Source organism: Martes martes, assembly GCF_963455335.1.
Source record: "Martes martes genome assembly, chromosome: 8".
Lineage (NCBI taxonomy): Eukaryota > Metazoa > Chordata > Mammalia > Carnivora > Mustelidae > Martes > Martes martes.
The window spans coordinates 11,764,203-11,779,430 of NC_137895.1; the positions used below are offsets into that span (position 1 = coordinate 11,764,203).

The following is a 15,228-nucleotide window of genomic DNA, read 5'->3' on the forward strand; positions in this document are numbered from 1 at the left end:
TATCTGGGCCCTGAGGTGTGTTTATTGTCCAGACGCACACCCGGATCCACCCAGGCACAAACCCCTGGGTGTGTCTCAGCTCTGAGGACGATCCCTGGGTGAGCTCAGGGGGTAGGTCCCTGCCCGTGGACTCCCCCTCCAAACAGCTCTGTCAGGAAAGGATCGCGTGTTGTCACGATTTTGTCGATGGGGGGAACCTGCAGCTCCAGCCCCACGTCCCACGCGGAGCAGGGACGCAGCCCGGATTTGTACCCGGGTTTGTCTGATTGCTTCTCCCCTCCCCCTGTGCCCCCAAAACAGTGGAGAGGGAGGGGGACACTGCTCAGCTCGGGTGGCAGACTACGTGAGACCTGAGCAGGCGACACAGATGGAAGGTGGATGTCGGGGCCCTCATGCCTTCGGGGAATTTGGGAGGAAGCCGAGCAGGTGGAGGGCAGGTGAGGCAGAGCCTCTGGGCGGCCCCCAGCAAGGAATTTCCTTTTGAGGTACAAGGACGCCGGGTTGTGTTGCCCACAGTGTCTCTGAGTGTCTGCGCAGTGCCCAGCCTCCAGGGTGCCTGAGGGCCAGACAGGGAGTGACTGGCCCAGGCTGCTATGACCGTGACCATGACCATGCCTGGGAGACAGAGCAGGGAGATGTCTGGGCTTTGCTCCCTGCCCCCGACCGGGGCCTCTGTTCCACCCACTGTGGGGCAGGAAGAGGGAGAGGTCGGCCTGTGTGCCCGCAGCAGAGGGAAGAGAGGGACCAGGGGTGAGAAGTGTCACACTGCAGCGCGGTCCAGGCTTCGAATCTGAAAAGACCAAACTGTAGACTCCTGGGGTTGATGATAAGGGCGTGAACTTAGATCCGTGTGTTCGCTCGCAGAGGTAAACCTAGGAGTCTTTGGGTTGTAAAAATCTCATTTCTTACCAAACACCTGCTTCGGGAGGCCTGGTCTTCCCTTCTGCCCTGCCTGCCGACAACCGGGTGAGTCTGGGTGAGTCCCTTCCCGGGGGATTCTCTGTTCCCATCTCTTAAGAACTTGGCTTCAGTCTTTTCATGGGGATTCCTAGGATCTGTCGTGTTTCCTGGGCGCTCAGCTTTTGCTGGCCCAAGGATCGCGGGTGGGGCCTCCTGGCCTCTCGCTGTAGTCTGACTTTGGTCATGGTGTGCTATGCAATTTTTAACTGTTAAGAGATCAGATAACTGAAACTTTCCCTTTATGGCATCTGGGATTTGCATCTTGATTAGAAAAGTTTCTCCAAATCAACATTATTTTTTTTTAAATATTTTCCCCAGGATATTTGAAGCTTTTTCCTTCTAGCTTACAATTAGGTCCTGTTGGGATTGACTGATTGATTGATTTTGTCCAAGTCTTTTGGTTTTTCCTTCTCCTCCCTCTCTCCTCCCCTTTCTCCTCCCCTTCTTCCTTGTCCCCTTTTCTTTTTTCTTTTTTTAAGATTTTATTTATTTATTTCACAGAGAGAGAGATCACAAGTACGCGGAGAGACAGGCAGAGAGAGAGGGGGAAGCAGGCTCCCTGCTGAGCAGAGAGCCCGATGTGGGGCTCGATCCCAGGACTCTGAGACCATGACCTGAGTTAAGGCAGAGGCTTAACCCACTGAACCACCCAGATGCCCCAGGGCACCCATGTTTTACTGCAATTTCCTCTTCCTCTTTCTCTTCACATCAACAATACTATGGCGGGAGCATGAAGGCATGAGGGAAACCCTCAGAAATCTGGGAGGACTGTCCAAAGCACATTAAATCAGGAGGGCAGTTCGTGTGATATCTAGGCCTGGTCTTATTTGTTCTCGGCCAGGACAAGCTTTTCATCAGGATAGACCAGAAAACAAGTGGAATTGCTCAGCGGGGAGGGAATCTGGGTGCGCTGTGCTCCCACACCTTGGCTCTAAGCCCAGCTCAGGGTTCCCCGGGAGGCCCTGGAACAGGAGGTGTGGCAGGGAATAGGCAGGGCCCACCAGTGCTCAGAGTCCAACAGAGGAGGACACACAGAGGACTGCAGTCAGGACAGCGCACACTGAAGGGGAACCCGGAGGGTCCACGGGGGAAGATGGCAAGGGAAGCAGTGGTTGAGCGGGGCCTCTCAGCACAGGTCTACTTTTACAAGGTGAGGAAGGTAGGGAAAGGCATTTGGGGAGGGGAGGAACAGCCCAAGCAATGGCCTGGAGGCTGAGGTGTGATGAGAAGCAAGGAGGGGCTCAGGGCTGGGTCAGTCGGTAGAGCCTGCGACTCTTGATCTCAGGGCCCTGTGTGAGTTCAAGCTCTACATTGGGCATGGAGCCTCCTTAAAATAAAAGTTAAAAAAGAAAAAAAAAAATAAGACAAGCAGGGAAGTAAGGTGTCCTTGAGGGTGCCCGGACCAAGGTAACACGGAATCAGGGAACAGTGAGGAAGACCGGAGCAGGAGCATTAGGGCACTGGGGGCGGGGGGTGGGGGGGCAGGCCAAGGAGTTTGAACCTGGTCCTGTCCTTGGCTCCCCTTTCCTCCCTGCCCAAGGAGCCTGCCTGCAGCCCTTCCAGGGAGATGCTTTCGTGAGACTCTCTGTGTCCTGCTGCCTCCGGAGAGCCTAGCCAGAGCCGGTGGGGATGGGAGGTGGGGATGGGAGGGCTCCGTGTCCTGTCGGGGCCACGCAGGTGGGCAGGGATGGCTAGACCATATATCTGTGGAAGGGTGGTGGTCACTCTGATTATTCTCGTTGAACCTATCATCCCACTTTTCTTAGAGAACTTGCTTTATCAACCATGGAGGTTTCTCCCACGCTGCCACTTGTCACATCAGGAGTCAGGCTGATTTCTTATGGGTCCTGATCCACTGGCTCTCATCATCTTGAACGTGGTGGTGCCAGAAACCAGCCCATTATTGGGGTGAGCTGTTACTCACTGCTCTAAAGGGACTTTCACTTTCTTAAAAAGAAAAAAGAAATCAAAGTAACAAGTGCAAATGGTTTAAACAAATGGTTTAAACTAATGGTTTAAACAAATCCTTTAGTCCCGAGGGCTCTGCTCACCCACTTTCCCAATTAAAAACAATCACTTTTAATGTGTTGCTTTTCCTTAGGTAGTTCATCTGTATCTTTTTATGATATTCCTATAGTGGGAGAACAGAATAGGTGAGAGTGTAGGCTCTGGAGACAGGGAGTCTGGATTTGAATTCCGGCTCTGGCACTAGCTGGGTGCTTTGGGTCAATTACGTAACCTTTCTGGGCTTCAGTTCATTTTCCTACAGAGTCATGGTGAGAACTAATGTATGAGTTGATGCGTCCAAATCACTTAGAACGGTGCCTGGTGCAAAGCAGATAGTCACCCACCACGATAGCTAACTTCATTCCCTTGATTTTTAAATTGCAATACGAGCTATTTATTTCTTACTAGGGCAGATAATGATTTCACTTATTTTTATGCTTTTTCTTACAAACCTCCCCACCTTCTCCTAATATCACTCTATCACTAAATTTATGTCCTCAGAAACCTTTCTAGTCGTAAGCAATTTACTTACACCTTTGTTTCTTTCTTTCCTTCTTCTTCTTCTTCTTTTTTTTTTTTTTTCCTTTCTTAGCTCTTCATTTCCTAGCCTCTGAATTGTAGCTGGTATTTTTGGGTCCTCACTTTGTAAAACGAGGATATTAATCCTCCTCCTCTCCTCCGTGCTTCAGTTCCCAATTTCTACCATTGTACTTTGATTTACCTATTGGCAACAAGTGCATTTGGTTCTCATATTTAAATGGTCTCTTTTGTTCTAGAAGTTAAAAATCACACAAGAATGTTTACATATATGTGATGTTTTCAGTATTGTTTACTGTAAAGCTGACTTGTGAAATATGGTTGTACGTGCTTTTTTTTTTTTTTAAAGATTCTTATTAATTTGTCAGAAAGTGAGAGGGGACCAGCAGGCAGAGGGAGAAGCAGGCTCCCCACTGAGCGAGGAGTCTGATGTGGGATCAGATCTCAGGACCCTGGGATCCTGACCTGAGCTGAAGGCAGACGCTTAACCCACTGAGCCACCCAGGCACCCCTGTACATGCTTTCTTTTTCTTTCTTCTTCTTTTTTTTTTTTTGTACATGCTTTCTTGTACAGCTTTCGTTTTTCTTGGATTTCTAATTGCCTTTTTTCCCCTACTCCTTGCAATGTTACCTTCAATGTTTCCTCAATTTCTTTTGAACTGTTCATTATATAAGATATTATATCATATATATTATTATAAGTCCCCTTTCCCCATTGAACTCTTCACTTTTCATTCCATTCTGGGCTGGTTGCTCTCTAGGCCTGCTGCATGCCCAGCTGTATTCCTTGGGCTCCTTTCTGTCTATGTTAATTTTCCTGTTTCCTGGACCTCACATCTTTCTGTCTCTTGGTTTCTTGGTCATTATCTTCTACCCCACCCCATAAACGCACAAACATTTTTTTTTTTTCCTGCAGCTCTTTCTCAAGTAATTTTCTAAGAATTGATAGCATTGGTAACTTGTCATTCCTCATTTAGTTCCATTTCTTCTGTCACCTTTTTGTTTTATTTTCTGGAAGTTTTCCTTGACTATTCCAACCTTTACCTAGACTTCTTTAGTTTGTCAATCACTTTTTAAGTCCCAAGCGCCCTTTTATTGTCCATTATTGTTATTATTATTATTATTTTACTTTTTCAGTGCATCGTGTTCTCATTTTATGAAGGCAACACCTTTTTACTCTCCCTGAGGACATTGGGTCAAGGTTTAAAAAAATCATTTTCTATAATCAAAATTATGTGTTTTTTTCTGGTATTGTTTTTAAGGTTTATGAAGTCCAGTTGATTTTTATTGTTGTTGTTTTTTCAGTAAGCTCTATGACCAACATGGGGCTTGAACTCATGACCTCGAGATCAAGAGTTGCATGTTCTACCAACTGAGCCAGCCAGGTGCCCAATCTGCAGTTGTTTTTTTTATCTATCTTAGCCACCCTTTCCATCTGGTCATCTTTCTTGTGTATCTGATCCTAGATTGCCCATCTGTATTTAAGAGAGAGGTAAGTTGACTGACAGGCTTCCATGTAGAGTGATCGAATGAGGACCCTTTAGATGTCAGAAGACAGAGGTATTTTTTCTGGAGTATTTCACTTCTGATTTTCCCCGTTCCGGTGTAGACTTAGGCTGCCGTGAATATAGGGTCGGGTGTGGGGTTGGTAACCTTATTCCTGCTCACCTCCACCTGCCTCTCAGCTTCCGTCTCCCTCTCCGCAGCTCTGCCCAGCAGACCATTCTTCCTGCTTATTGCCTTGTTCTCTGTTTTTCTGACGGGAGTTCCTCTATTCTTCTTTATTCAGCTTCAATACTCCACCCGATCTGTCTGCAAACATTGTCTAAGCCTCTGGATTCCTGTTGGGCCCGTTGTCCTTTGAAAGTGGTAGCAGAATGAGGAGAGGCAGTGTGGGGGTTCTTGAGTCCAGCAAGCAGGACCTTGAAGACTTGAACCCAGTCTACCGCTTACTAGATTTCTGACCTGGGGCAAGTCACGGAGCCTGCACTTGAGTCTCCTTATCGATAAACAGGGAGGCAAATGATACACGCACAACTCCATGATTATTGGAAGAAGACAGGTTATTATTTGTGAAGTCTTAGAGCAATTGCCAGTGCAGAGCAAAGGCCACAGATGTGAGTCACTCTTATCATTCGTTATTTTTATACCTGTATGTACCTTCACTATCATTTCAGTCAGGTCTCAGGAGGGGAAGCTGATAAATGCTCTTTTGCCTTCTTCAAATAGGGCCTAGGGGCACCTGGCTGGCTTGTTCTGAGAAGTTTGGGACTCTTGACCTTGGGGTTGTGAGTTCGAGTCCCAAATTGGTGTAAAGACTACTAAAAAAATAAATAAACTTAAAAATAATGCTTAGGGGTGCATGGGTGACTCAGTTGATTGCCTTTGGCTCAGTTCATGATCCTGGGGTCCTAGAATTCAGCCCCACATCAGGCTTCCAGCTCCATGGGCAGTCTGCTTCTCCCTCTGCCCCTTCTCGTAGTCGTTCTCTCAATCTCTCTTTCTCTCTCTAATAATAAATAAATAAGATCTTAAAAAAATAATGCTTAAATGTAATCAACATTTGCTGTCTTTCCTTGTCTCCCAAGACAAGCTAAAAACAGAACTAAAATAAATTCTCTGTCTATAAACGTGTGTTTTTTACAAAAGACTACGAGGAACTGTTAAGAATAGGGCAGTGGACACCCTCATGTACTGTGAATGTGAATGTGCATTGGTATAATTTTTTTCATAACAGTGTGGCGCTGGGTATGAAAAAATGTGTATGTGCTGATAGCTTCTGACCCAGTCATTGTGCTTCTACAAATGTCTTAAGGAAACAATCTCAAATGCAAAACGCAAAGTTTTATACAAGGAGATTGTTCTTCTCACTTTCCTTTAGATAAAGAATTAGAAGCAGTCTAAGGTTCAAAGTTGGGGGAGGACAGCAGAGAAGACTGGGCATTATTGGGAAGGCTTGAGAATCCGTAGTCAGACTGTAGGGATTGCGCCAGGACTCAGCAGGACTCCAGGCCATGTGGGATGAAGAATCTTGCAGAAGCAAGGAGGACACAGGCTGTGGGAAGCTGTGGCACCAGGAAATTGATCGAGACAGAGACTGGTTAGCGCTGCAAGCCACCGCTGTGGAAGGAGAGGAGTCATTTACAAATAAATACTTACACAGCTGACCCTTGAACAACACAAATTTGAATGACACAGATCTGCTTATATGCAGATTTTTTCATTAAATATATGTACAGTATGGTAAATGTACTTTCTCTTCTTATGATTTTCTTCTTTTTTAAGATTTTATTTATTTATTTGAGAGAGATCACAAGGATGTAGAGAGGCAGGCAGAGAGAGGTAGAGGAGGAAGCAGGCTCCCTGCTGAGCAGAGAACCCAATGTGGGGCTCCATCCCAGGACCCTGGGATCATGACCTGAGCCAAAGATAGAGGCTTAACCCGCTGAGCCACCCAGGCACTCCTACTTATGATTTTCTTAACCCTTTCTTTTCTCTGGCTTACTCTATTGCAAGAATTCCGTGCATAATACATAGAACATACGTAATGTCTGTTGATTAGCTGTTTATGTTATTGGTAAGGCTTCTGGTCAAGAGTAGGCTATTAGTAGTTCAGTTTTGGGAACTCAAGGGGCACCTGGGTGGCTCAGTTTTTAAGGGTCTGCCTTCATCTCAGGTCATGATCCCAGGGTCCTGGGATTGAGCCCTGCATTGGGCTCTCCGCTTATCGGGGAGCCTGCTTCTCCCTCTCTCATTCTCCCTGCTTGTGTTCCCCCTCTCGCTGTCTCTCTGTCTCTGACAAATAAATAAGAAATCTTTAAAAAAAGTTTGGGGAAGTCAGAAGTTATGCATGAATTTTTTACTGCACGATGGTGGGTGTCATTGCCCTTAACCCCTGGGTAGTTCAACAGTCAACTGTACATGAATAAGCATTTTTGTATGTTAAAGGGAGTAGAGCACAGTCGTCACAAACACAGGATTTGGATCAGAGACACTTAGGTTCCCGTCCTGGAGTGTGTGTGGGTACTCAGTGAGAGGCCACATCAGGAGCCTGCCTGACATAAATACTTGATCAGTATTAGCTCTTACCCATTAGTAAACACACACGTTCCCGACCTCAAGGAATTTCCAGCACACTTGTTCCCATCTTTTCTTCTGTGCTTGGTTTTATTGCTTCTGTAACTTCTCAGATGGCAGTCTCCTTGTCCGATGATCTTCTTCTTGTGCCCCAACAGGCGACAGGACCCTGACTTGGCTTGGGAGTGAACTGGAGTGAGGTGAGTAACTTTCCTTAAATAGCAGCTGGCAGAAGCCAGTACACAGACAAACACACGGGGTAAAGTCCATCTTGGCATTTGTCGCCATCCCAGAGGGAAGCCCCAGAGACCTTGTCCCTCACTGCTTCCTGCTGCCTCTGCTGGCTCACATTTGACCCCACGATTTGTTCTCTCTTCCCCAGGGGTGAAGCGACAGCTCCTTCTAACTGCAATGTGGACGCAAGCTGTAGGGAAAACTCTCAGATCCCACTGCTGACACCATGACCTCAGGACCCCGTGGGCTCAGCCCAGGTAGTCACCTTCCACTTCTCTGGATGATCCCTGGAATTGCGGGGATGCCTCCAGCTGAGCTCACCTACAGAGGAATCGGTCCCTTGAAGAGCTTCCTTGAGCCCCCAAGAGAGGTCAAGTGGAGCGCCCAGCCCAGGAGTCTGTAGGGACACCTTCCACCAATCTTCTTCTCAGGGTCATGGCTGAGGTGCTTACTTCCTCCCTTCCCTGGCTGCCCATCAAATCCATCAATGACCCAGAAGTGAGGCCAGGACTGTCCATAGGGAGGTGGGGGACAGCAGAGGGGAAAGGAGAGGAAAAAAGGGATCCTGAGGCAGGGTGGGGGGTGGCGGTAGACCAGCAACCCTGGAGCCTGCTTCTGCCCTCTTGCCCTGTCCAAGCTTCCAGCATGGCTCAGGATGACTGTGGGGCCTTACAAGAGAGGCCATTTCCTCCAGCTCTCACCCTGCTGTCAGCCTGAGTGCTCTCTGAGGGTCAGTGGGACACGACCTGGACCCTAGTCTGGTCTTTGCCACCTCCCAGCTGTGTGATGTGGAGTGCCTTACCTAACCTTACCTGTAAAATGAGAGTATTTCCTTATGTGGTTATGAGGATCAAATAGAATGTGTTTATGTGTTTGGGCCAGGATCTGCTACACAGTGTGTCCTCCCTACGTATTGTTGCTGTCCCCTGTCCCTGGAACCTGTTAGTTCCAGGTAAAACACACCCTCCCCTAGCATCCCCCGGCCTCCCATGGCTATGTTAGGGCACTTGTCCTGTGTCCCAGCTGTAAGCCCTTGCCTATCAGATACGAAAGCGGGGCAGGAACTGATTCTGTTGATCTCAATACCCCTTCGGCCGGCTCTCACCTATTTCTCCTCCCCCACCACTGCCGGGTCCATTAATGCACCGTTTAGTGCTGTGGTTTCCCTCTAGCTAAGCCCTGGTTTCTTCTCTCCCTTAGCGAAGCAGGAAAAAGAAAAAACTAAAAGACTTTAATTTTTTTTTCCATCTAGAGAGTGAAAGCCTTCTCGAGGAGGTCATTGAGACTTTCCAGAACACAGTGAGGCATGAGGAACTATACTTCCTGCTGACTGACCATGAATCCTGGGAGAGATTTGTGGCTGAGGCCACTTTGTCCAGGTACCCCCCAGCCCCACTCAGATGCCCCTGGATGGTCACCCAGCTCTCTGCGGGACAGTGTCCTGGGGTTGGGGTTGAGCATGTTCCTTCTCAACAATCCATGAGGAACATGTCTTCCATGACAATCGCTGGGAGTGAATGGTCTCGGATTGAGGAGAGGCGAAACCTGCAGAGGGCAGGTTATGTGACCTTGGGCCTAACCCTAGAGCTGACTCTTCTCTGCCTTGATCTGTTCATCTGTTCAATTTTATCATAAGAAATGAAGATAATGCACTGAAAGTCCCTAGCATAGCAATGACACATAGTAGGAACTCCATTAATGTTAGCTCATTAGAAGATTGCCGAGAAGAGACGGCGGTAAGGGTCTTCTTCCTGGAGATGAGGGACAAGCATGATTTCCTCTGGGACGAGTCACAAGAACACTGACACCTCAGTCTCTGCCCCTGGGGATTCGGACTAGAGCCTTCCCTCCCCATCTGAGCAGTTCCATGAACAGGCAGGATCCTGCAGGCCCACAACATGGAGAGGCTGGAGTGGAATTGGACCGAGCTGGTTGGATCCTGACTCTCTCCCTGCCCAGCCCTGGAGCTCTCTGGGTCTGTGTGTCTGGGAGTGTCCGATTGGGCATTTGTTGAATGGAAACAGTAATTCAATCTGAGAAGATTGTGGCCAGGGCCTTAGTGTGAATTGCAAGGTCAAAGGTGAAGAACCTAGGCATCCTGTCCAAGGTCCCAGGAGGCTTGGACTAGGGCCAGAGCCAGTGGTCACAATTGACAAGAGGGCCAGGGCTTCTAGATTGGAGGTCTAGGTAGGCTTGGGCAGCGGATCTGGGACTGAGGGAAGCTCTAGGGCACAAACTTGAGGAGACCACGGATCTAGCAGAGGTCCCGTGAGAGGGAGAGGGAACATTTCTTCCCTTCCTTCTTTGATCTCCTCATCCCTGGAATTGCCAGGACATGGGGCATATAGAGGGTTTCCTCTATACCTTGCCTTGGAGCTGGGTCAGTCTTGACTATCATTTGAAGCCCCTATGTTCTACACAGAGCAGCCCCGGACCAATAGGAGACAGTGTGACTTTGTGACAACTTCTAGCTCCACAGGGGGCAGCTGCCAATTGTGTAGCCTTTGAGGGATTCTGAGCCTCAGAAGTCCCCACCAAAGAGGAAACTACTTTCTCCACTAGCTTGCCCAAATCTAGATCATTTGCAGCTTACTGGTTCAAATAGAAGGTTCACAAAGTCTCTTGTATCTTTAAGAGATGTCGTAAATTTGCACATGGCCTTGGTGTACATGCATGCAAAGCTGTGACCAGCTAAGGTGTTATTTAGGCTGTGGCACCTGTGAGGTTGGCGGTGCTGGGTGGTGGGTGGGGAATCCATGACATGAGCTGGAAAGTCTGAAGGGAACCAGGGTAGTGGGTGTCGTGGCTCTCAGTCAGTTGGGGCAGTGGCTGGGCCCCATCAGAGGGCAGCAGGCTTGGGAGAGACAGCAGCTGCCAAGCAAAAAGGTGATTAAGGACCCTTCGTGCTGTGAGATCTTGTTTTCTTAAACTCCAGGTACCCAGAGTTAGCCAACTGCAAAGGCTGAGGGGACAATCCCTAAGACTGCCCCTACTTTTGGCACCAACTAAAAACTGGGGGTGTCCCCAAACCCCACTGAGATTGAATGATTCCCTGGAAGCAGTCACAGAGCTCACCGAGAGCTGTCCCCTCAGTTATGCTGTGTGACAGGGGAGGATACAGCTTCCCATCAGCTAAAAAGAAAGACACTTGGGGCAGAGTCTGGGAGGGTTTCCAGTGCAAGGCTTCCATCGTCCTCAGGAGGTCTTAGTGTCCTGTATTCAGTATGTGACAGTGCACGGGGAGCTTTTCCCACCAGGATGCTCACACTGTGCAAGGAAGCAATTACTGTGACACTTACTAAAATGATCAAGAAGACTTAATTCAAGCCATAGGCGTCAAGAGTGATGTCATAGGGGAGAGAGATTGGGCTCATCTTGGAACAGAGTGAGGATGGGTAGGGATTTCTAGCCGAGGAGTAGGGCGGGGGCAGGGGATGGGAAATCAGCAAGAGGAGACATCAAAGCGGAGGGATTCTTGCTCACCTGACCCAACACGGTTCTTCCTGAAGGCAGGTCAAGGACTTCCGCATCAAAGGTGGAATTTGACCAAATGTCAAAGGTGATCATGTATCAGGACTGTGTGGATTCTCACTAAGCTGTCTTAACATGGCTCTTGCTAAGACTGGGTATGACAGTCTGTTAAGGTCAGAGCCCAGAAGACCAAGGTCCAGGCGCAGTCAGGAGAAGGGTCATGAGAGCCCAGGTAACGTGTGGTCCAGGAGAGAGTATTTTTCAGCCTGAACCTCAGGACAGAGTTTACTGGGGCTCAATCCCATCTGCCTACATGGCTGACCTGTAGCCTTCTGCTCCCCCGGGAGGCCAGTTTCTAGATCCTCCGTGGTCACAACTGACAGCTCATGACCCAGAGACTCCATCATCTTGTCAGGCTGTCCCATGGCCAAAAGCCCAGGCAAAGGAAGACAGTCCTATTGTTCTAGGACCCTTGACATCCTAGGTGGGGCCTAACGCTCACTTCCCAGTGGCCAGGGTGAGAGCAGACCTCTGTGGGTAAGTTCAACCCTCAGCACACACGACGTTTCTCTGAATGGAGGTTTTCCTGCTCCAACCACACTTCCCTTTCTTCATCTGCAGAGTTCCCAGTCTGCAGACACTGTGGTACTGACTGTGGGGCCCTGTCCTTGACTGCAAGGCCATCTTCCTTCAATAGCCACTATTTAAGAGCCTCTGAGGATGACACGGACTTATTTATTCCCTGACTGGGTGTGTGTTATGGAGCATGAGCAGTGTACGGAACGTGTGCAACATTGCAGGAAGGATTCTTTGCATTTGTAAAATTCTTTTCCATTTGATTTACAGTAAAAGTTCTGTGGTATATGTAGGTTAGATCAAATGAAGCCCATTTTCCAGATAAGCTTCTCCTAATCCCTTGACCTTCCCTGTTACAGGGAGGAGGCAGAAGCCCTGCGTGAAGGTCTGAATGAGCTGCAAAGAACCATGGATCTGGAGGCCGAAGAGCAGCAGGCTAGGGAGAGGTTTTTGCGTAAGTTTCCCCGGTTGAAAGCAGAGCTTAAGGAGCGCATTAGAAAGCTCCACGAGCTTGCAGATGAGGTGGACAGGGTACACAGGAACTGCACCATCGCCAACATAGTAGCCGGCTCCACTGGTGTTGTGTCCGGCCTCCTGAGCATCCTTGGTCTGGGTCTGGCTCCTGTGACAGCAGGGGCCAGTCTGGCACTCTTGGCAACTGGAATGGGGCTGGGAGCAGCAGCCACTGTGACCCAGGTGTCTACCAGCATCGTGGAAGACTCAAGTGAGTCGTCTGCAAAAGCCCAAGCTGACCTGACCTCAACTGATTTTGACAAAGGGCCGGTCGTTGCAAAGGTTCTGCGTGACCGCGTTCCCCAGATTTACTCCTTAACAGATAAATGCTTTAGAGCCCTGCAAAACATTGCAAGGAATATTCGTGCCATCAAGCTGGCCAAAGTCAAACCTCGCCTTGTAGTCAATGCCAGGCGCCTCATGACAGCTCCGAGAGTCTCAGGTCGAGGTGGCCGGCAGGTGCAGAAAGCTTTTGGAGGCACTGCTCTGGCAATGACCAGAGGAGCCCGGATCATGGGTGTGGCCACCGCAGGCCTCTCGCTTGCAATGGATGTGGTCAACCTCGTGAAAGACTCAGTGCACTTGCATGAGGGAGCAAAGACAGAGTCAGCTGAAGACATGAGGCGGCGGGCCCGGGAGCTGGAGAGCAAGTTGGAGAAGCTCACCGAGATCTATGAACGTCTGAAGAAGGGCCCGACTCCGTGATCCCCGAGCAGGGCGGGGAGCAGGGACATGTGTGGGACAAAGACATGGAGGTGCCTTATCAGAGGAGAAGATCAAGTTTTTGTGTTGGGTTGCTGAGGCGTTTGGCATTTCTGAAGCTGAGCCCAGTGAGGGAGGGGTTATTGCAGATGGCAGAAGGGTGGGGGGAATGTTTAGCAAATTGTCGGTGCTGTTTGGGTTCGGGGTGTGCTGAGCGACCAGTGAAATTCCAATGATAATCTAAAGGTGGTCTTGGAACCGTGATTGATTTGAAAAAAAAAAAAAAAAAGTGATGGTGGAATCGGGGGAACAGAAAAGAGATCGCAGAGGCCGGCCGCAAGTCAAGGAACCTCGTCATCTGTCGAGGAGATCAACCAGCTCGGGGGCCAAGAGACGCGGCCTCTCTGAGCCTCAGAGTCCTCATCACTTGGTGGGGGGGAGTGTATTGAAGATCTGTGTGGCTTTCGCCATCCTGTCTTCTATCGCCTGCTTCAATAAATATGGACTGATGCATTGTACCTTTGGTTGAGTTCATCCTGGGGCTCACCTGGGCTCTGGAGGCCTGACTTCCCTTCTCCATGGGCTTGTCTTCTGGGATCTCGGGGACCAAGTCCTCCATTGCTTCTCCTGCTCACTCCCTGGGCTCCCACTCTCCCACCTGGTTATTTTCCTCAAAGCTCAGCACCCAGCAGGCCGCATTGGGACTCCCAGGGAAAGCTTGCACACATCTCGTGCCGCACTGAACGCAAGCCTGTCCCTCAGCCAGCATCCAGAACCCGGGATCGAAGGGACGGATGGCTGTGTTTTTCTGGTGGGCAGGGGAACAGAGCCTTGAAAGATGCAGACTTCCTCCCCCCTCCCTCCCTCCCTCGTGGACCACCAAGCACATCAAGGCCTCGCTGTCCCCACCACAGAGTCATGGGATTCTCCCTTCCTTCCTTCTTTCCCAGACCCCACCTCCTTTCCCTTCTTCCCAGTCACTCATCCAGCCCTATTTCCGGTCTGTCCCCACAGGAGGTGGGGAGGGGCTCCTGGCCATCCTGGTTCCTCTGGCTTCATCAGCCCAGCCATTAGATTCTGGGAGGGTTGCGGGGAAGGCGCGAAAAGCCTCACTTAGCTTTCTGGTCTAGTTGTCCCCCAGGACTCATGAGCAGAGATTTTCTGTGCTGGGGTTAAAGAGAAGGAGGTATTAGAGGTTTCCCCAGCGTTAAGGAATCCAGCCCTTAATTTGTTTCCATGTGTCTATTGCTCTGTGCCTGGCGAGCACTGTGGGAAGTTGAGGATGGAGGTGAGGCGTCAGGGGGATTCAAGGAACAAGCCTCACCCAGAACCCCTCACGTATTGGAGGGCATGTTAGCCTGAGAAGATGCATGACGACACGCTAGGATTTGGACACCAAGGGACAACATGGGGATTCCAGGGCACCCACTGTGGTGGAAAGGAGCCTCGTTCATTTATTGGAAGCTCTACTCAAAGCAAGCAGTCTTGTTATCCAGGCTCCTTCATCTTCGGTGAGGCTCCACAGCTTGTTGTTTTTCTCACCATCCTGTGGTCATCCTGGGAGAGACCAAAGGTGTGAACTGAAAAGCGTCTGGTGTGTTCTGCGGGGAGCAGGGCATACTCAGGGTGTGAGGTCTGAGGCCTCCAGATGGTTCTGCTAGGAGCAACAGGTCAGCTGCCCCAAATCTGTTCTTGGCATCCTTGGAATGTCATCCTCCAGCGGGGAGGACCCATGGTGGGGCCAACCTCTCAGATCAAAGACCATGGGACCCAGGAACTGACCACCCCCAGCACATGATGCACGGGGATGTGGAGAGCTCCCTGTGCCGGCCTCAGCCACAGGACGCTGGACGCCAGGGACCGACGGTTCTGTCACTGAACCAACCAGGAGGATGCGGGCCCTAATCATTCAGATGCTGTGATGTCACCACTATCTTCCAGTAGTGAAAAATCTCAGCAGGATTATTCAAAATCCAGCACTTAAGAATTTAAAAGGCCCCTGGGCATCTGGATTGTAGGAATGTTGTTGCTCAGAGGATCAGGAAGGACTGAGATTGGTTTAAATGACAGAGTTCGGACTTGCTGTCAAAATACGAATGCTGGGAACCTCTGACCTTGGTATATTGAAGGACCTGAGATCATGACCTGAGC

The 15,228-nt window shown here is 49.6% G+C and overlaps 1 protein-coding gene across 5 annotated transcripts; it reads left to right on the forward strand.

Annotated features, from left to right (window-relative positions):
- The first annotated feature begins 725 nt into the window (after positions 1-725).
- Positions 726-13,595, forward strand: LOC308347293 (apolipoprotein L2-like). 5 transcript variants are annotated; one of them, XM_080810553.1, is made up of 6 exons: positions 726-966; positions 4,810-4,889; positions 7,740-7,781; positions 7,964-8,072; positions 9,068-9,194; positions 12,222-13,595. In XM_080810553.1, exons 4-6 carry the CDS (start codon positions 8,042-8,044, stop codon positions 13,078-13,080), a joined length of 1,017 nt encoding a protein of 338 aa, XP_080666679.1. In that variant the 5' UTR covers positions 726-966; positions 4,810-4,889; positions 7,740-7,781; positions 7,964-8,041; the 3' UTR covers positions 13,081-13,595. The 5 variants fall into 5 exon arrangements, with proteins under 5 accessions (XP_080666679.1, XP_080666680.1, XP_080666681.1 ...); XM_080810552.1 differs by lacking the exon at positions 726-966 and adding an exon at positions 1,983-2,110; XM_080810554.1 differs by lacking the exon at positions 4,810-4,889 and having other exon boundaries at positions 727-966.
- Positions 13,596-15,228: the final 1,633 nt, after the last annotated feature.

Coding starts and splice junctions, on each gene's coding strand:
- LOC308347293 (XM_080810553.1), top strand. CDS start 8,042: ATGACCTCAGGACCCCGTGGGCTCAGCCCAG. Junction 8,073..9,067: donor ACCCCGTGGGCTCAGCCCAG/GTAGTCACCTTC, acceptor TTTTCCATCTAG/AGAGTGAAAGCCTTCTCGAG. Junction 9,195..12,221: donor GCTGAGGCCACTTTGTCCAG/GTACCCCCCAGC, acceptor TCCCTGTTACAG/GGAGGAGGCAGAAGCCCTGC.